This window comes from Gymnoscopelus braueri (genome assembly GCF_963280865.1).
Source record: "Gymnoscopelus braueri genome assembly, chromosome: 24".
Classification (NCBI taxonomy): Eukaryota; Metazoa; Chordata; class Actinopteri; order Myctophiformes; family Myctophidae; genus Gymnoscopelus; species Gymnoscopelus braueri.
The window spans coordinates 23,153,593-23,175,287 of NC_137626.1; the positions used below are offsets into that span (position 1 = coordinate 23,153,593).

Sequence of the window (21,695 nt, forward strand, 5' to 3'; positions counted from 1 at the left end):
GAGTGACAATAAAGGAAACAGTAGTGAGAGGGGCTGACGAGGAGCGCTGACAACGAGTGGGACTCGAACGCACAGTTCTTCAAGTAGGTCTGTGCCTACCTGGTGAGCCAGCGCTAACCAGCTGAGGCGGTGGGACGTCCTGTTCTCTGCCGGGTATTTCGAGCACATCCACTTATCAACCCAGATACTGGGCGTAAAGGATGGGTGAGTCACACACAGTTGCCAGTGGTATTTTTGTGGATTACATGCGGCGTGGTGGCGTACCCAGTGGGACGATGTTCAGCGCACACTTCAGAAGTGCTACCGTGGCTCGGGGGCTGCGGGGTCACCTACTTTTGCAGCACAGCTACTGGGATGTTATCATGGGCATATACATTAGGACTTTTTTTGCCATTTGCCATTTTGCCATTTTCAGTTTACGACTCTTAAATAATATTACGTACTGTATAGGCATGTAAAGGTTTATCGATTCAAACTGGTGACAATTTTAATCAATTTAATAAAAATAAATATCACGATGCAAAAAGCAGAGGGCGCGTAAAAAAAGAAAGAACATAAAGGATCTTTGTAGGAGAACTGATAAAAAAAAAAGAGTTTTCAGTCATTTGCTATGTATTGAAAAGAGGATAAGAAAAAACACAGTATTGTTAAAAAAAAATTAAAGAGCAGAAAATACTGGATTTGTGTAAGAGAGAGAAAGAAAATTGTTTTTTGTCAATTGTCTGGAAAAAAATTTTTTGTTTAAAAACTCTTGAAAAATGGTATCGTGATTTGAATCGTATCGTGAGTTGAGTGAATCGTTACATGCCTAATACTGTAACTATAATTCACAAATTCTACTTTGCTTTAGTTCATAAGTTATTCTGTTCATCAGTCAAAGCTTACTTTGGTGAAATAGTATTTTTAAAAAAAAGTTATAGAGTCTAATAAAGGTCCCTCCAGTCCAAATGCTATCGATCGATAGCAAGTTAGGTGTGGAGTTCTGTGTCTGTTCTCTACAGTGAGTTAAAGCGGAGTTCACATCATGAGCCATAGACACAACAAAATGTTAACTTAATGACACTTCAATGGCATATACAGTACAGTATCTCCGTTCTCTGCCATTGGCGAGTCACAACGGGCCCTGTTAAGTTTTCAGCGGTAATACAAAATATTTACAGTAAGTTCTCAAAAGTAGGGATAAAAGCAAAGAAGATAAAGATAAAAAACTAATATATAAAAATGAATTACTGCACTTGCATTATGATTATGAACACTGAAGGTAAAACAGAATCATGCATGTAGAGGCACATGCTACTGTGATAGGTCTACATTTGTGGAGACATAGACTTTACAGCACATAAACTGCTATTCTAGATGGCTCGGCCTTCTGGCCAAGCTGCTCAAAGAATCATACTTCTTGAATTAATACAATAAATTGTTAAGTAGACCTGAATGGTATCATGTCAAACTGAGTAGGGGGTAAACATTACAATAAGCCTGATTTGAAATGATTTATATTCAGAGCTGAGCTAAAACCAGCTACTGTATGAGAACCTGCTAGTTTTTGGCCATAATGCAAGGTTGAAGACAATAGGCTGGACACGGGCTCTCTTGTTACCTTTGCAATGGCCGTCTGCTTGTACATGCGTGTGATCAAGGTCATGACCTCAGTGAAGGGGTTATCGGGGACAGCGAACCCCGACCCCTGGCCTTTCATTAGTCTCTCCCATTCCTCGAAACTGGCGGAGGCCTCCTGAAAATAACAGAGGGAGAGAAGAGAAGAGATGAGACAGTGAGGCTCCATTCTTTTAATTCCTTCATCCATTTCTCTCTCTCCTGCACTCTACGGTTCCTGAGATATAAAGGGCAAAACAATTAATGGTGCTACTGGGTGCCCTACTTTTGAGACAGAGAGAGGGAGAGGGGAGAGGCAAAGAAGTATAGAAAGAGCGATAGCGAGGGAAAGAGTAAGAGCAGAAGGATAGAGAGAAAAGAGAGCACGAGAGAATTCCCAAAGATGCATCCTCCTGTTAACCAGCCAGTGTGCTGCCTGCGTTAGCTGGGTCATGTGCTCCTCTCTCCCAATTATAGCCATCTTGTGACAAGCCGAGGTCGAAGACGGAGAAGGAGTCGGTCCAGCGCGATAAATCAAAGATGGCCCCTGCGTGCTCTCAAGGTGATTGGCGAGGGGTATTTAAGACGGCTGCAGGAGCTGGGAGAGGTTGGCGGGAGATGGGAGAGAAGCCCAGCGTCGTGCATTGAAGAGCAGGCATAATGGAGACTCCAACCCATAAACAACAGAAAACACTAGAGATTCCGCGTGTGAACGCCGTTGATGTGGACTGGCACTGAAAATCGTAAACTGGGGGCGAGGCGGGTGGGGGGGGGGTGGTTGGGGTTGCGCTGAAAACAATGCTGTACTTCTTTTGTGTGGGTAGTGTCAATATCCAAGCAGGGAATGTGAATAATCAGAAAATAATGAATCACTTCGATGCTCACGCAACAAGGCTATAGTGGTGGTGTGATTCATATACTGTAGATACAAAATATGCAAAATTGTAACCCTGCTTGCGGCAAGCTCGGGAAGAAGGAGAGAGAAAGAGTGTGTGTATGTGTGTGTGTGTGTATGTGTGTGTGTGTGTGTGTGTGTGTGTGTGTGTGTGTGTGTGTGTGTGTGTGTGTGTGTGAGTGCATGCTTGTGTGCGTGTGATTAATAGTGGGAACAGTAGCAGGTGAGAGCTCTTTATGCTGCTGTGACAGAGAGAAAGAGAAAGAGAGAGAGAGAGAGTGTGTGTGTGTGTGTGCGCGTGCGTGGTGCCGTGCGTGAGACGTGAGTGTAAGGGAGTGGTGGCAGAGCTGGGTAATGTGCTGGGCATGCAGTCTGCTGACTGATGAAGAAGCAGAGAAAGAGAAGAAGAAGTTCGAGAGAAGTATCGTTAGCGCACATCCACACACGCACGCACGCACACACACACCCCAATGCACACATAAGAGAGTGCCAACCCAATTACCACACAATGACCTGCAAAACAATGAGGCCTCATTGCAGACAACATTAATGACTGAGCACTTTTGCATTGCATCTTTTGAGGTCTGGGTGTAATGAAATGTGAGCGCGCACGCACGCACGGCGCGCACACACACACACACAAGCTCTTATATTTAAGCCATCTGTATTGAAAAAGTGAAATTTGGCTTTGAATGTTTTTGTTTAACTTTATTTCAGCTAGCATACTGCAGTATCCTGTTCTATATTCATAATCTGTGATTTTAGTTTTCTTTTACACTATCAATGCACACACATTGTTGAAGTTTCCTTTCTAGATCAAAAGTAAGCTTTTGGACGTAAAAACGTATACAACCCTCTTACTGCCACTGAACACATCAAATATGATTTAAAAAAATGCACAAACAGTATATCTGTTGTTTAGTGTTTGCTATTTATCAATTTGGGTGGTGGGGCTACGCATTTGTTTACAGTTGGATCACTGCATGAGCCTTTCAAAATGATACACTGTCTTTTCCTTTTATATTGTCAAATTATATAATAAATATTGCCATTGTTTTATTATCATTATTATAATCCACATTCAGAATGTGCTGATTGTAACAGGATTCCAGTGCGGGGCTTGGGAGGGCTGGTGTGAACACTTGCAGTGATAGGTTCTTCATTGATCCAGTGGACTAATGCTGACAAAAGACCAGCGCTCAGAGGGAAAAGGGCAGCGGGGGAATAAAAACTGTCTGGCCGGGGGAGATAAAAGCCATCATTAGTGAGTCAAATGAGAGAGGAGGCAGGTGGAGGTGGTGGTCTGGTAAGAAGTGATGGTGTATCGCTGTTAGCAAGCCTCAACCTCTACAGTCTACACAGTGTGTCAGCAGGGATTTAAGCATCCAAAAGGAGGTGTCAGTCAACGGCAATTTGGCAAGTTGTGTTAGACGTCATAAGTGACGGTATTGTGGAGAGCAACAGTCCTGGTGGGGGCCCTTATAATCACAGTAACCTATTCACCCCTATCCGGGACCAAGCGTGTTGCAGATACTTGGCACTGGACACTCGCACTATTCGTAATATCTTGTAGAACGTTAGCAAATTCAGCCCACAAAGAAGAAAGAAACGGACAAATAAAGCAAAGAGAGTTGTTTTTCTTCCAAAACGACTGCTGAGGCGAGGACGCACAGGTCTGCCTTTTAGGGTGGAATGCCGCTAGGATTTCCGGAATATGTCTCACCACCACTTACTAAGCATCAAAGTTAGAACGTCTTTAGGAGTCTAGCTGGGACAACTACTACAGGAATTTCTCGCTCAAATCATGTAAATTTGAGCACGGTGGCCTATTTGGTGGCAGCTACAATATGCATTAAAAAAGAAGCTCCAATTAAAGTGTTCCCATAAATTTAAGGAGAACAGGGGGAAGGGGGGTCGTCCTGCATCATCATTTTTCTTGGTGGCTCTTATCGTCTCGTTCCTGGGGTGGTAACTTTCTGCTTAATTAGTTTGAGAATGACAGAATAATTCCCCTGCTGTTTTTTAGCTAATGCACCCATCTAAAGTTCCTTACATAGCCCAGATCCACCAAGACACAGACAGTCACAATGACCAGGTCAAGGAGAGTGTACGAGTATTGAGCACTCTCAGACTGAAACGCACGCGTGCAAACACACACACACACACACACACACACACACACACACACACACACAGTAGACAGCCAGTGCTTTGAGGGGGAGGTGCACACTCACTCAACACGGTACAAGAACTGACACCCTGATAGTGTATTTGCAGTGTGGAAAGGAAGGAGAGTTTACTTTAGAGTTTAGACACATGCAGATGGCATTAAAATTACTCTGCACAATGATATCTGTCCTTGGATTATCCTCTGTGAGTGGAGTTGTTTGATATGAAAGTGCATCACTATGCATGGTGAAGAAATTTGCATCGAATGCACAACTTTATGGAGGCATACACAAGCTAAACTGTGTAAAAGAACAAACACACAAACACAAAAACACTATTCTGCACTCAGTAGAATAGAGATACAGATAGACCACAAAAGACAGGCAAAATTCCCCTCAGGGACAAATAACATCTTATCTTACGATTTGACCTGTTTACACAAACCAAGATCAGAAACATTGTTATTTAAGTCTTACTGTATACCTTGGCAGCTTCCTTGGGCAAGTCAAAGGGGATACGCTGGCGGACTTTGGGGGGCAGCTGGGGGAGGACCTCAGCCTTGAGTCGACGGATCATGATCTCGCTCAGGCGCTGGTGCAGTTCGTCCAGGTTGGATGCCCCGCGACAGTCCCACTGCCTCCGTGACCCAAAGTACCTGGAGAGGGAATGAAAACTTTTCTATTTTTTTTGCCCCTATTAACCTCCACTTAATAAGACAACATTCTACCGGAATACAAATCCCAGAGGGAGTCCATTCCATAATTTCTTCAGCACGATGAGGGGGGGGGGGGGTGAGCTAATGGCGCGCACCTGCACTTGATTGCAGGCTTGATTATTATTATTTATTTTATTTTATTTTTAACAGGAGACCACTAGATGCATGATTGATTACATACTGTAATCATAATGTAATCACTGATGTTTCCACACCTGCACAAACACTGAGGAAGGCGCAAGGCCAGACGTTTGAGTGTCAAGTGGGCCGTTCCTCAAAAAAGTGAATCAAGACTGCAATCAAGTGAGTGCCGTGCTCGCCATTATCTTTTCTTATTTATTTTTATTCATTCCAATCAATGACCTTCTGCTGACAGGCTAGCTGTTAAACCCCTATAATTATCCTGGCATTATGAAGGGAGCAGAGCAGAGTTTTACTCTGATAGGGAGAGTCCCCAGCATTATTGTGTTAGATGATGCGAGCCTTATTCTATTTGTGTATGACTGACTATACACAACTGCCTGTGTGTGTGTGTGTGTGTGTGTGTGTGTGTGTGTGTGTGTGTGTGTGTGTGTGTGTGTGTGTGTGTGTGTGTGTGTGTGTGTGTGTGTGTGTGTGTTTGCTTAAAGGGGAATACCACTCATTTTCAACATTGAACTGTGTCTTTAATACACGTTAGAGCTGTTGTGTGGAAATAAGAAAAAATCCCCCTCCTTTCTATAATGCCTAGAACTGGATAATTGATTGAGGTCATGTGATCAGTGACATACGCAGGGTGTACTTTTGGCTCCGCCCCCTCAGCCAAAAGTACACCCTGCGTATGTCACTGATCACATGACCTCAATCAATTATCCAGTTCTAGGCAACATCGAAGGTGGGGGGGGGTTTCTTATTTCCACACAACAGCTCTAAGGTGTATTAAAGACATAGTTCAATGTTGAAAATGAGTGGTATTCCCCTTTAAGTGCATGTTATGAGTGACCAGGATTGTATATCATAATTGTGACATTATATGTGTGTGTGTGTGTGTGTGTCTGTGTCTGTGTCTGTGTGTGTGTGTGTGTGTGTGTGTGTGTGTGTGTGTGTGTGTGTGTGTGTGACATTAAGTGTATATGAGTAGCCTTGAATTGGCATTTACAGCCACATGAACAATAAATCAGCATCGATGCCGCTGAATCTATCGGAGAGAGGGTGGCATTTTTTTGAGGGCCGGCCAAGCGGGTGCGTTTAGTTTGTTTGTTTGTTTGTTGGCGCACATGTAACAGAAGGTCAATGACAACTGGCCGGCATTTCGCATTTAGCGCTTGCCCTCCTCCTGTCCTGGCATGAGCAACTCACTGGCACCACATGACTGTCAACGTTGCAACCGCTCTGTCATGTCTTATTCAAATAGTTGAAAAGTGTCCAACAGAGGGGCCATTAAAACTTGAAGGACTGTACCGGTGGTCTAGTATGTTAAGCCTATAGACTACAGAAGTCCTGACGTCAAACCCACGTCCCCTGGGTCACGTACGCTTGTCCCCCACCATTCCCAAAACCCCATGGAATATATTTTTTAAACTCACAACTGAGTTTGAACTGTGTTTATAAAATAGAAAAAACGAGTCCGGCATTTCTGTCACAGAGGTGGCTCTGTGTCGTTTATGATATTAGAGTTCGGAGAGAAATTAATTAATTCTGCGCCGGTAAGTAAGTATCGTTGGAAACTACAGTAGAAAATCACGTGATTCACTGTCCCCACTGAAGCATGTCGCGCTCTGTCTAAAACATTCCTGAGATTTAAAAAAAACATATTAGACACACTAGCAGTTTGTTTTAAGGTGGGTTTATTAAAGCTATTAAAGTTTTCATTAAAAAGAAAGTGTAATTATTCAGAAATCTGACAAATTACGGTATGCTTTGCCAAATGGTCAGCAACAATGTCAAGTACACCCTGAGTTGTAGTGAATACCATAAGTATGTCGACTAGCAGGATGGTCCTTTAAGAGTGAGTAGGGCTGTGTGATATCTGTGACTTACTGTAAACATGTCATACTGTAGATGAGACATTTATGGAGCAAGCACCAATATCAAATATGTCTTCATACAGTAATATTTCCTTCCCCTCTAAATGTCCGTAGACAGTATTTTACTGAGTATTGTTTATTTACTGATCAGACACATACTGTAGGGACTGATCATTTTGGTGATGTATTTTCCATAACAATATTCACGATATCTCGATATCTTTTCACATTGTTCATTAAAACCAAGGCCTATTTTATGCTTCGTCGCACAGCCGTGTCGTATGTAAATAGCCGGTCTACAAGATCACAAAACATCACATCATGGTGTGACCTTGTTCACCGGCTATTTTAGCAATTTTGGAAATCTTTTTTTAATTTCTTTTTATTCCCAAAATAGGGACGCCAGGTCGAACGTGGTTTAAAAAGAAAAGGGTTTTGAAACCTTTCCCAGCCCTGTGACCGAGGTTGCATGAAGTGGCTAAATGTCACATAAATTCAGCAACATCAAAAACTCTAGGCTCACTTGTAATGGGCGTTGCAGAATTTCTTGGAGAAGTCAGTCCATGATCCAAACCTCTTGGGATACAGAGCGTCAACCTGCATGAAGAGCTGTTGGGACAGGCAGAAAATGAACCTTAACAGAAATGACACTTCACGTTACCGCATGCATGTATGCATGAGATAGATCGATATAGAGACAGTAGGGGGGGGTGTTAGTATAGATACTGTTAGGAAGAGTACAGCTTAAAATATTTAGCGTTTCTTTAACTGTTCAACCAATAAGGATCCAGGTTTACACTCTCAAGAATTAAATGACACTTTTGTAGTTTATATTTGAATTGAACGTGTGTGTGTGTGTGTGTGTGTGTGTGTGTGTGTGTGTGTGTGTGTGTGTGTGTGTGTGTGTGTGTGTGTGTGTGTGTGTGTGAAAATGTATTCACATGACAGAAAGCTCCAGGCTAGTGTATGATTGTGCATGAATGCATTTACAGTGTGTGTGTGTGTGTGTGTGTGTGTGTGTGTGTGTGTGTGTGTGTGTGTGTGTGTGTGTGTGCGCGCACGCGCGCGCGTGCGTGTGTGTGTGTGTGTGTGTGTGTATAGCGCCTATCCATGTTTCACGTCCATGCCAATTAACAATATTTGTGGCGTAATGACGGGTAATCCTATGTGAGTGAGTAGCCATGGTGGGCGTGTTATTCCAAGTGCTGCACTCATTCGATAAAACCTCGGATAGCACTGCGCTTACTGCTCAGAGATTGGAGTTTAGGGCTATTGATACAATGTGTGGGTAGGGAATGAGGAATCGGGGGGGGGGGGGCTGTTCTGAGCTTGATGCTGCGAGCTGCTGTGCTTACTCTGCAACATATCCACAGTGACTAATGCCTGGAGAGAGGGGATTGGCTCAGAGTTACAGGGACGCACGGGGCTCAGCGCTTTATGCACTGGATGCTAAAATGTAACAATTATGTTGACGATATTAGAAGACTGAGTGTGTGTGTGTGTGTGTGTGTGTGTGTGTGTGTGTGTGTGTGTGTGTGTGTGTGTGTGTGTGTGTCTGATAGAGAGATACAGAAGTCAGAGATTGGAGTAAGTGTGCGCGTGCATGTGTATGTGTGTGTGTGTGTGTGTGTGTGTGTGTGTGTGTGTGTGTGTGTGTGTGTGTGTGTGTGTGTGTGTGTGTGTGTGTGTGTGCGTGTGTGTGTGTGTGTGTGTGTGTGTGTGAGAGTGTGTGTGCATGTGATGGAGGATGAGGGACACACACACAGGAACAAGATGCAATTTGTTCACCCTGTGCTTCAATTAAATTGAATTTGCCTCTTCCTGGGACCAATCATGGTCCATAGATTATCAGGTGTAGATAATGACCATGTTTCCCTTGACAGCACCGTGGCTGTTCAGTCACAGCAGGAGCAGACCTGGGACCACACATCTTTTACAGAGGAGGCAGGAAGGTGCTTTCGTTGGTTCATATTTCTTTTAGGGTTTTCAAAGGGGCCATACCAGTGATCTGCCAAGCTTAGTCCATTGACTGACTCACAGAGACCAGGACCCGCTGTGGTGTCCCGATCAGGACTTAAACCGAGATGCAAGAGCTTCCAGAAGGTGGTACTTAAAGTATATACTTCATAAACCTTGTTATAAGTTGCTATGCATAATTTTAAACATTTATAATGAGTGTGCATTATAAGTGCATTATAGACCCAGCCTTTAAGTAAAGTGTTGCCATATATTTCTTTGCTGATTGCATTAATCGATCAAAAGTCAGTTAACTCTTTCAGTGCCAATGAAACAAAAAAAAGTATTGCGAACTGTGCCAACTTTATTCTTTTTTTTTTTCAAAGTAAAAAAAAAGTGCTTAGGAGCGAGATACAGCCTTTTTCAGTTATAGGTTAAACAAAGAGTGGATGGAGCTGCAAATCGTCAGATAATGATATCTTGGGTTCTGAACACTTAAAAAAAAAAAAAGAAGAAAAAAAAAGAATTAAACTCGGGATTTCCCGTTCTGGCACTGAGGGTATAACCCTAAAACTCGGGATAACTCAGGGCTTGGCACTGAGAGAATTAACACAAAGAGTGCCCAAAACGGTCCGGACCGTTTTTCATAATCCAAACGAGGAGTGCCAAAAACGGTCCGGACCGTTTTTGAGAAAAAATATAAAAAAAAAATATATATATTAAAAAATATATATATTTTTTTCTTCCTTCACAGCACCAGGAGATATAGACTCCAATCCACTTCCTGGTTAACTTACTTCAAAAGCCTGTATCTCGGCTCCTGTGTACATTTATTTTTTATTATGTATTTTTGACTATTTTCAACTGGCTGCAACTATGGAACGGATTACCTAATGTTTTTAAATGTTTTGCCCCGATTGTACGAGACCCCTGTGTGTGTAATGAGGGGATCACCGTGAGGACGGTGATCACTGAAAATATTTTGTGACTACTTGAAAAAGGTAAAAAAAAGTGTTAAAAATCCAGGCACTGTGAGTACCCTGTTTTAAAAAAACCCTGGCACTCAATGTGTTAACATCGATAGGATTTACGTCATTCCCACCTCTTCGGGGCGGCCCAGGGCTGGGGTGCCGGTGAGGAGGATGACCCTTCTGGCACTCTGGAGGAGGGGGACCAGGATCTTGGTACGTGCAGCGGTCCTGGTCTTGAGGTAGTGCGATTCGTCCACCACCACCATGTTAAAGCGCTGCCTGGTCAGAGCCTCCACCAGGGCGCGTGCGTCGCTGGTGAGCAGGCCATAGCCCAGCACCGTCACCTTACTGCTGCTGATGCCTCTGAAACAAACATTGTGCATGCACACACGTTTTGACTGGGATATCAGTCAAAAATGTGCCAAGACACATCGCTCCTCAGAGCGGACACAGGCGTCTTTCGCTGTTGAAACAATAAGCATTAACAATTTAACAAACTACTTCACATGAACAATCCTCCTATAACTAAGGAAACCTCTGTCATCAAAGGGAACCTCTGTCGTCATCAAAACCTGTTCATCAGGGTTTTCTCCTCAGTGGCTTGAGCAATTGATCTGAACTTGCACACGGGCATTGACCATTAGCATATGCACACAACGGCGACGCCTGTTTTTTACTTTCCCAAAATGTAAGCTGTTTATTAGCGTTTTTATGAAATATGGTAAACACCGGAGATTCTGCGTTCGGGCTATGGGATGATTGGGATCTGCCGTCACCATGGTTACAGCGGCGCAAGCTATGGGATGATCAAACTGCGCATGCGTGGAGTTACTGTTGCTGTCCTGCACACACAGAGGACGCCTGTGTGAGAGAGCTGGCGAGAACTTCTGGGAACTCAGATTGGCTCACAGCTACAAAGTTGTAAAGTAGTCGAGGACATTCATTTAGGAGCCGTGTGTACACACACACACACACACACACACAGCCTTTTATGAGTGAAGGGCCACTAATATCATTTTCCATAGCACTCACACGCACATTCACACATGCAATGTTCCAATCCACATTGTGTTAGCTCTTGATGCTAATAGCGTTAGCGTGTACAATGTTTACTCAGAGCAGAGGGTCGCCTAATGTACGATCTCACCGCGGGTCAGAAACTACATTATTTCAACTACTTTCACGTTGGGACACAAACTTCTCTCTCTATGACAACAAAGGAGGATCTACCGTGTGTGTTTGTGTGTGTGTGTGTGTGTATATGTGTGTGTGTGTGTGTGTGTGTGTGTGTGTGTGTGTGTGTGTGTGTGTGTGTGTGTGTGTGTGTGTGTGTGTGTGTGCGAGTCAGAGAGTAGGCTACAGATCGAGTCAGAGGAATACACGGACGGCTGTCATCTTAACACGACAGCTTAGCGCAGTGAACCCCAACCTGGGGTCCGCGGACCCCCAGCGAATGCTTCGGACCACCAGCCTCAAAAAAGGATTTATTTCATTTCTTAATGCTCCCATCCCAAGCTGATCTCAGCCCCAGACTGTCTGTCTCACCAGCTGTGCTCAATCAATGCCATTATTAACATGCAGAGATTCGATAGGGCTGTGAGCCTCAACCTGGGGTCCGCGGGGACCCCAGGTAAAAATTGTTTTCATGAGATAGTGTCATGGACCCCCGTCCATGACATTATATCATGAAAACAATTTTTATCTTATTTCATTCATATATGTGCCCCACTCCCTCTCTTCCACTGTCATGACTGGCTCTAGCTGCGTTGGGAAATGGCAAACAGGCATCATAGCCTTCTTAACAACTGCATTGTAAGGATTCAAATCGGGTAACCCCTAGGTCCATTCGAAATCAATGGCGGTCGTTAACAAGCCATCAGCACACAGTGAGTGGGAACAACCCCAGTAAAATGTGTCGGAGCATTTGAACAGAGACGAACAGCTTGCGTTTGTATGAGAGAGAGACGAGAGAGAAAGAAACAGTGTTGTTTGTCAGCGACTAAATGCGCACATACTGTGTCTACTCTATGGGCTCTATTTGTGATTAAAACCAACACATTTCCACAGAGAATATGTCACAGAGTTAATGAAATGAGTTAACCTGACATTAAGGTGGACTGACTTAAGGTAGACCAGCAATTCTTGACTAACTAATGCAACACCATGTCATAGCCCCTGAGGTGCAGTCAATAGCAATCCCCATTATGTACAAGTAAGACACGCGAACGCGGGAAGCGAACGCAGCTCGAAAATAACAATAAGAAGAATCGAAAGGAATGAGCAATTGTAGAGAAGTGGGTGGTACAGTGAAATAAGTGAGAACAGGGCCGCCACAAGAAGGCTCCATACCGCTAGCCCCATTTTTTTTTGTATGCACAAATGACATGGAATTCTTAGATATCCCAATAGCTGAACTCGTCTAGATGCTTTTAGATGTGTTATTTTTGACTGTAGCTGCTGGAGTGTAATTAGTCAGCCAGGGGCAGGCGGATTTGTCGCCTGCAGTACCCGTGGTGACAATATTCTTGACCACTGCTACACGCCCTTCAAGGATGGATACAAAGCCCTCCGACGCCCACCGCTAGGAAGCTCTGACCACGACGCCATCCAACTGCTACCTACCTACAAACAGAGGCTAAAAAGGGAGCCGGTCGTTGAGAAGGAAATCCGAATCTGGTCTGAGGACACAGACGCTATGCTACAATCCTGCTTCTACCAGACTGACTGGGGGATGTTTAAGAACGCCGCTGGGAATAACATCAACGAACTCTCAGACTCAGTCACTGGCTTTATCAGTAAGTGCATAGATGACATAGTCCCAAAAAAGACAGTTCGGATCTATCCCAATCAGAAACCATGGATGGACAGCGGAGTACGTGCACATCTGCATGAACGGGATGCTGGTTTCAAATCTGGCGACGTGGAAACGCGCAACACGACGCGCGCGGCCCTAAACAGCGCCATCAGGAAGGCGAAAAAGGCCTACACAAAAAAAGATGCAAGACAAACTCAGCAATGGCGACATCAGGAGCACATGGCAGGCGGTACACACCTTGACAGACTGCAAAACAAGAACCAGAAGCGAGGTGAACCCGCCTGCCTGCCTCTCCAACGAACTGAACACTTTCTACGGCCGGTTTGAGATCAGCTCCAACCGCGGCAGCCAAGCGGGGCCATCAGCAGCACCAGCAGAGGACAACCCTCTAACCATCTCGGAGAGAGAAGTGCGTACAGCCTTCACACGGGTCAACATCCACAAGGCAGCCGGACCTGATGGGATTCCAGGCCGGGTCCTTAAGACATGTGCAGACCAGCTGGCGGGTGTCTTCGCTGACATCTTTAACCTCTCCCTCTCCCTGGCTGTGGTCCCTGCAGGGTTCAAAATGTCAACCATTGTGCCCATTCCCAAAAAGGCCAAAGTGACATGCCTGAACGACTGGAGACCTGTTGCTCTCACCCCGATCGTCAGCAAGTGTTTCGAGAAACTGGTGAGGGAATACATCAGCTCCACGCTACCTGCCTCGCTGGATCCGTGGCAGTATGCATACCGCAAAAACAGATCCACCGACGACGCTATTGCCATGGCTCTCCACACCGTCCTCTCGCACATGGACAACAAGCTGCTGAAGGACAAATATGTACGTATGCTGTTCGTGGACTACAGCTCAGCATTCAACACCATTGTCCCAGCAATACTTGACAAAAAGCTCAGAGACCTAGGGCTACACCCAAGCATGTGCGACTGGATACAGGACTTCTTGTCCAACCGACATCAGGTGGTGAGAATGGGCAGCATCACATCCGACCCCCTGACCCTCAACACCGGAGCACCCCAGGGATGCGTGCTGAGCCCCCTCCTCTACTCCCTGTACACGTATGACTGCATAGCCACACATGTCTCCAACACCATCATAAAGTACGCGGACGACACGACAGTGATAGGCCGAATCGTCAACAACGACGAGTCTGACTACAGAGAGGAGATCAAATCTCTAGCACGCTGGTGCCGGGAGAACAACCTCTCTCTTAACGTCGACAAGACCAAAGAACTGATCGTGGACTTCAGGAGGCCGCGGAGAGACCATGCGCCCATCCTCATCGACGGTGCTGCAGTGGAAAGGGTCAGCGAGTTCAAGTTCCTCGGAGTACACATCGAGGAGGACCTCAAATGGGAGACGCACTCCACACACGTGAGGAAAAAGGCTCAGCAGCGACTGTACTGGCTCCGCCGCCTGAAGAAGCTCGGAGTAGGACGTCGCATCCTCAGGCTGTACTACAACAGTTCTGTCGAAGGCATCCTAACAGGCTGTGTCACGGCCTGGTACGGGAACTGCACTGCCCGAGAAAAGATCAGCCTACAACGAGTAGTGCGATCGGCAGAGCGGATAATGGGAATCGAGCTCCCAGCGCTCCAGGAACTGTACAAAAAGCGGTGCGTGCTCAAAGCCAAGCGCATCATCAAGGACAAGCACCACCCAAGTCACAGACTGTTCAACCCCCTACAACGACCGCGACCGGGCAAGGGGCTCTACCGCAGTATCAAGAGTTCCACCACCAGATACTGGTGTAGTTTCAATCCGGCTGCTGTCAGAATGCTGAATGGGGAATAAGCCTGAATGAGGCATAGGCCTTGTTCAGCAGCCTGACAACAGGCAGCGCAGACTTTTTTCTGGCTCTTCCTGAACACACCTGTGGATTATACCAGGGACAATGACTTGGACTTTAGCCCCCCCTCGGACACACCTGTGGACTACACCAGGTACAAATGACTTTTTGTTGCACTCTCTCATGGAGCTACTTGCGGATTATACTAGGGTCAGTCCACTCTAGGTGGACACGCACTGACCTTTTGCACCTTAATCCCTTGTATAACGCACTGACTTTTTTTTTTGGTCTTTTTTTTTTTTTTTTTATTGTGCTCCTTTTCCTCTAAGCACCTTAACGTCCATTGTCTATCATGCACAGTATAAGTATAACATGCACAGTATACAATACATTGCTGCTATGCTCAGGCACCTTAGTTTAGTTTTGTTTAGTTTTTTTTAGTTTTTTTTATCTCAGGTAATTTGTAAATATGTAGATAACTTGTCTGGCCTTCTGTTGCTCTCTTGTTTTGATCTCCTTCCCACTTACCCCCCACCCTCTTCTTCTCCCCCCCCCTCTTCTTTCTATGGAAACTAACGTTGCGATGGGAACGATGTACAAAAAAGAATTTCACCCACTTTTTTACCTTGTAAACCTGTGATGTGACAATAAAACTGATTCTGATTCTGATTCTGATTTCAGCCACACTGTAGTGCACTCTGGCGCACTCTGGCGGCTGCACACAGGCAGTGCACGCACACAATACTGCACACAGACACACACACACACACACACACACACACACACACAAGCCGAGCACGGTTTCATAGTAAGCTCCACTTGCGCGGAGGCGCCTCCTTCCACTGCGTTCGCAAAAAATACAGTAAAATGTTAGATACATTGTTGTTTAAGGATAAATGTTTAATCGGTTACTTCAACATTATTTTGCAAATGTAATAAGACAATCAAATGTGATATAGCCTACATTGGTGATTACATGGGGGGGGGGGACATATCATTATAGGCATGCCCGTTGGGCACCGGCCTACCCGGTCGGGAATGATTCAAGTGGGGAATGATGAAAGTTCGGAAAGCATGCCTCACCCGGTTATGCAATATCCGCAATATCTGTGTCCCTTTTATGCCCATATGGAGATCTGTTTACATAAAACAGACACAAGTACATAGTCTCAAACTGCACAGTCAGCCAAAAATGTGCTTGAGTGTGTGTGTTAAGAGTTACCATTCCAGTCTCGTTCCAAAGTCCATTTTAAAATTCCTCACACAATAATATTGTCAGAAAAGCAAATGTCAATAAAATGTAACATTTATTTATGGCTGCAAATGTCTGAACTGTCTGTCTCTCTAGATCGCGCGCACACACACACACACACACACACACACACACACACACACACACACACACACACACACACACACACACACACACACACACACACACACACACACACACACACACACACACACACACACACACACACACACACACACACACACACACAATACACAAGCTAGGGCTGCAACTTTCGTCCAACCCTGTGGTTAGAACTGAGATCCATTTGGAGTCATCAGCTTGGCTGCTTATCCTGGCATGCAATTTGATTTATGAACTATGGTTAATGCCACTATGCTTTCAGACCTCATTTGGAAGACGGTGTGTAACCTTTCCTTCAAGGAAAGGCAAAATTGCCTCGTGATGTGAAAATTGCAGCAGTCAATACAGCAATTTCTGTTTATTTCCCCCCTCGATTAATTGTGCAGTCCGCGACTAAAACATGCACGCGCGGGTAAATAAATGAACTTGCACGCACACATACACACATAAAGCGTTCATGACAGGGAGGGACAGCCATAGACATACATTTCAATGGGGCTCTCGGAAAAATCAAGAGCCTTGACAGCGTCTGACAGGCGCCTTTCACAACGCAAATCGGAAAATACGCTAAGACGCCATTCACCCTCCAGCACAAAGACGACATCATTCAAAACGCAAAAAAATACAGTTCTTCCCCTTGTCTGCCTGCTCAGTCATTAACACTTCTCCTTCAAGGACAACGGTTTCACAACCTCTTTGGCACCTCATCTGATATGAGAGGAGTGGAGTCTTTTCTTCTTCAAATGAGCCACCAATTCATTTATTCTTAAATCTTTAAAAATATCTCTTAAAAGTTTCTTTGTAGTTTTTCTGTAATGTTTTTACAAAAACATTACAAAACTCAAGCAATTCAAACCTGACCTGGGTCTCCTGCGTGAGGAACCACTTTTCTACAGCTCTGTCACGATGGAATCCCTGCAGCACGGCCAGGGGAGCTATTGTGCTTATGAGCTTCAGAACTGTAGGTGCCCTACCTGACAGGGTGGCAAATTGTCAGTAGAAGAGTTGGGAGACTACCTCCAACCACTGCAGATGTGCTAGTTACTGTATATTGTATTAATATAACATTCCCGCTTTAACCCATTCAATCCAGGAACGCCGGATTTAGAAGACCCTAATCTCAAAATATTTTGTTCCAGGGACCCCCAGTTAAAAATGTTCGCTTTAAAAAAAAATATATTCATAGATTTGCAAAAATGATCAAGATTTTTCAAAAAATAGCTGATCTACAAGCTCATAGCGCGGCACTCAGTGCCGTGCTATGAGCTTGTAGATCTGCTATTTTCGAATAGCCCAAAGTATAAAATAATGGTTATAGCTATAATCTAAAATGACACAGATGCGTTCCCGGATTTAATGGGTTAAGCACAACGAAATTGACTCGATAATAAAAGTGGAACAAGAATCTCTTTTCAGGGCCCTTTTATACCAATTTATGCCAACAAGCTAGACAGACATGAGAAGCCCCAGTCAACACGCTCCCGTGAAAATGAGGCTGTCATGTCCCCCGCACGGCAATTATCATTTCAGTTCACTCTCTGGTCTGAGCATTTGGATTCCTTTGTGGTCGTTTTGGCAGTAGCCTTGTTGATTTGCCTGTCTGTCAGTGCTGTCATCCTCCAGATCCCCTATGCAAATTGAACCTGCTGCAGTTATTCGACAGCTCTGATTTATGTCAATCTATCGCAGCATACTCTGAAACTGAAAAAAAAAATGTTTTTTTTTGCCACGTGGCTCCTTAAAACCATCCTATGGAACCATTTTGTACTGCATTTTCACGGTGTGGCTCCTCGGAGGTAAACTGTCTAGACCAGTGGGTTTTCAAAAATATTTGTGTCAAGGACCCCCAAATTGATACGTATTAGGCCACGGAAGCCATTTGAGAGATTTTTGTGCCAGGGACCCACATGAGAGAAGATCGGGGCGGGCATAGTTGAAAGGGTAGAGAGTCCGCCTGGGAAGGAGAAGGTCCCAGGTTTGATTCCCAGGCCCGGCAATTGTGTCCTTGAGCAAGACACTTAACCCCTGCTCCAACCAACCAACCAACTGCCCCCAACTCCCCCCGCGCTCACTTGAGAAGCACTCAGCTGGGTAAAGCTGACAAATGAATTTACTCCGTGGGATGAAATAGGTCTAATAATAATAATGAAAATCAAATAATAATGATAATTATTATTATCATCTTTGTTAGATTAGAAAGATTAATGCAGAATTCTACAACAGTCTACGTATGCTGTAGGTTGTAGGGAGATGTATGATCTGAATAGTCCTTGTATTTTCTCTGACTGGACTAACATCTAGCTGGTGAAATAATAATGAAATTAAACCATTCCTCATTTTGCTAGAGACCTCCTGGAACACCATCAAGGACCCCTGGGGGTCCGGACCCCACTGGTCTAGAAGAGGGTTTATGGCAAGGCAAAGGTTATCTATCTATGGGCCCTCCTACAGTACCATGCTCCACTTCAAACTACAACTTAACTGCATGTACAGTATGAGTGCATGTGTATGTACAGTATGAATGCATGTATGTGAGTGGGTGAGTTTCCCTTCCTTTGGTATGGTGCACTTGTGTTACATGCTCTGTGCTTTGAGTGTTCAGCTAAAGCGATCAATGCATGAATAATTATCAAAGAGATAAGAGTCATAAACCATTAGGCATGTTAAGACAAGGTTATGTTGTTAATGTGGTCCGAGAGGTTTTACATTCTAGATCAAGTACAATCCTCTCCTGTTTTTTGATTGAGACACTGTTAACCACAAGGACACTGGCTTCCTTATACTGGGCATGTCACAATAGGCTAACATTCGGCAGAATTAGGAAAAAATCACAGATCAACAAGCTCACTTGTAGATCGGCTATTTTCGGCAAAGCGATTTGGTGTGAGCTTGTAGATCAGCTATTTTTGAAAATGTTTGAGAATGTCTGAAATGTTTTGACAATAATAACATGCGCAAAATAGGGATGCCAGGTTGAAAGTGGTTAAGCTGGCACAATCATCCTATAAATTGAATTGAAATTATTTGGTGAATAAATATATATACTTTACATGTAGTTACAAAATGTCCCTCTCCTTTCCAATTGGCTCCCCTGGCCACTCTCACTTTGAAAAGCTGTGCGGCTGATGTACATACGTGGTGTGACTCTTGCTCTCTATCAGGTTGATGTCTCCGGGTGCGAGCTCAGGGATCCACTTCTCCAGCTCCTCAATCCAGGGGTATTTGAGGGAGGACGGCACCACGATGAGCAGCGGCCACTCCTGCCTGTAGGCGTAGGCCACCGCCATGGCCTGCAATGTCTTCCCAAGACCCATCTGGACCGAGAAAATGAAAAACACTCCATGAGTACAGTGGGGGGTGGAGAAACAACAACAAGTCAATCGCGCGGAGGCTCTGCAGTAAATTGCACATGACGGGTGAGCCGACGTGAGGCCCAAGAGTAATAAGGTCTCAGAATGACTCTGTTGTCAAAACTGATTAGGCATGTGGGAATGCTGTGTGAGGCTGACAAACTCATTCAGAATGCAATGCTGGCTCTGTCCCAGGTTCTTTTGTTTGTTTTTTGTTGTTGTTGAGGAAGAGGATAAGATTTCGGCGTTGGCGTCGAGTGTGTGCTCACCTCATCTGCAATCATACATCTGGAAGACATAAAGAACAAACAAAGGAAAAAAGTTTGTCAGATGGATGCTGGAGTTGAGGTCATTGTTCTGAAAATGTTTGTCTGCGTGGGATACAATTAATGCCATTGACAAAACTAAATGAGCCTATAATATACTGCATACGGATTCACTGAGGCAGGCGGCATCATGTCTGCCGTTGGCTGGATAATCTTGTGCAACGATGAATGCAGGGTGATGATTTTGTTCATCGCATACCCTAGCTTTACAGCCACACCTGAGGTCACAAGGGGGAATAAGAGGGGGCTTTGCGCCCTCAGTATTTTCTACTAGACCTTACTATTAAACCATACAGACAAATAGCAAAAACATCAACAATGATAGTGACTGAGATGATGGTAATGAAGCACTTTCTTTGACATTTTTGTTATCTGTTATCTGTTTTTTTTTTGTTAGAGATTTTTTGGGGCTTTTTTTGCCTTTATTGATAGGATTGAGGGCTGACAGGAAACGGGGAGAGAGATGGGGGGGGGGGGGGGTGACACACAGCAAAGTTTGTCAAGATCGGGAGTCGAACCCGCGACACGCTGTCAAGCTGGACTACCAGCATATGTGGTATGCGCCTGGACCGCTAGGCCAGCGGACACCCCTTTGTTATCTGATCTAGTCAGAGACAGATTTCAGAACCATGGACAGGTACATTTAAGCTATTTGCATTGGGCCACACAGCGCTGTCTCCATTACTGAATGGATCAGGACCACGGACAGATACATTTAGACTATTACATAGGGCCACGCACGCAGCGCTGTCCCCGGTACTGAATGGAGGAGAGATAGAATGAGAAACACATCACTTCGGTTCAGCTTTGCTTGCATTTCGTGGTTGCAAATAGAACATTCAGCTATTCTATTCTGGAAATGACGTTGGAAGATGGAAGTGAAGTTTCGGTCAACAAGAGAGGGAAGGGGGGGGAGAGAGAGAGAGAGAGAGAGAGAAAGAGAGAGAGAGAGAGAGAGAGAGACCTGCATGGCCATGGCATGAGCAGAAAGATACACAATATGATCTATTCATCTATTTGTTTTTTATTTAATGACTGTGATACAGTTGGCAATTGTTTTTATATTTTAGCATTCCTCTCTCAGTGGTTAGAATGTATTGTTCACAGTTATATTATGTTGCATCTTGTAGACCTATGTTTTGTGAAATAAATGCATTATTTGATTTTGAAACAGTAACTGTGTTATTATTTAGCCTTTCAGGGGCTATTGCAAGGTTAAACCAATTAATCACATTAAACCTACCATCAGACCAATTTTAGGTGGTGACATAGCAATCTGCCCCGAATATTACTATTTTATAATATGGCCATGACACACAAACACAAGGTAAGGTAGGGAATTATTCACATCTAGTCAAACACCACTATATAGAGTACCAAAGATGTCACTCTCGCTACCCCTGGGTCACAGAAGTATTTCTTCTTTTTTTATTATTATTATACATTTGTATTAGGGAATGGAACAGGTATACAGGTGCGTGTGTTCATCTGCAATAGTGTCCCTATGAAGTATTCTTTCTATAGAAAATCCAATAGGTTTATCTTAGATCGCGTCATATAAGAATTCCAAAAATAAACAAATAGCCCCGCGATTCTGTCAGGTATGTGTCCTTTATGATATTGAGTTACATTTGATAACGTCCGTGTTTGGAGAAAATGAATTTATTTTCTTACTCTTTGGATAAATGATTACTTTTTCGCCATCAGTTGATGCTTCATATCCATATGAGC

At 44.4% G+C, this 21,695-nt stretch overlaps 1 protein-coding gene across 2 annotated transcripts in view; it reads right to left on the bottom strand.

Annotated features, from left to right (window-relative positions):
• The window catches only part of zranb3 (zinc finger, RAN-binding domain containing 3), a 97,451-nt gene that overhangs the window by 65,863 nt on the left and 9,893 nt on the right, over nucleotides 1–21,695 (bottom strand). Inside the window, exons 3-8 of one of the 2 annotated variants that reach the window (XM_080422835.1) lie at nucleotides 19,908–19,926; nucleotides 19,424–19,602; nucleotides 10,440–10,671; nucleotides 7,905–7,990; nucleotides 5,144–5,315; nucleotides 1,601–1,735 (exon numbers count right to left, since the gene is read on the bottom strand). In XM_080422835.1, coding sequence (XP_080278961.1) covers nucleotides 1,601–1,735; nucleotides 5,144–5,315; nucleotides 7,905–7,990; nucleotides 10,440–10,671; nucleotides 19,424–19,602; nucleotides 19,908–19,926 — 823 coding nt within the window. Of the gene's footprint in view, nucleotides 1–1,600; nucleotides 1,736–5,143; nucleotides 5,316–7,904; nucleotides 7,991–10,439; nucleotides 10,672–19,423; nucleotides 19,603–19,801; nucleotides 19,927–21,695 lie in introns of both variants that reach the window. The other variant, XM_080422836.1, reaches the window with a different exon arrangement.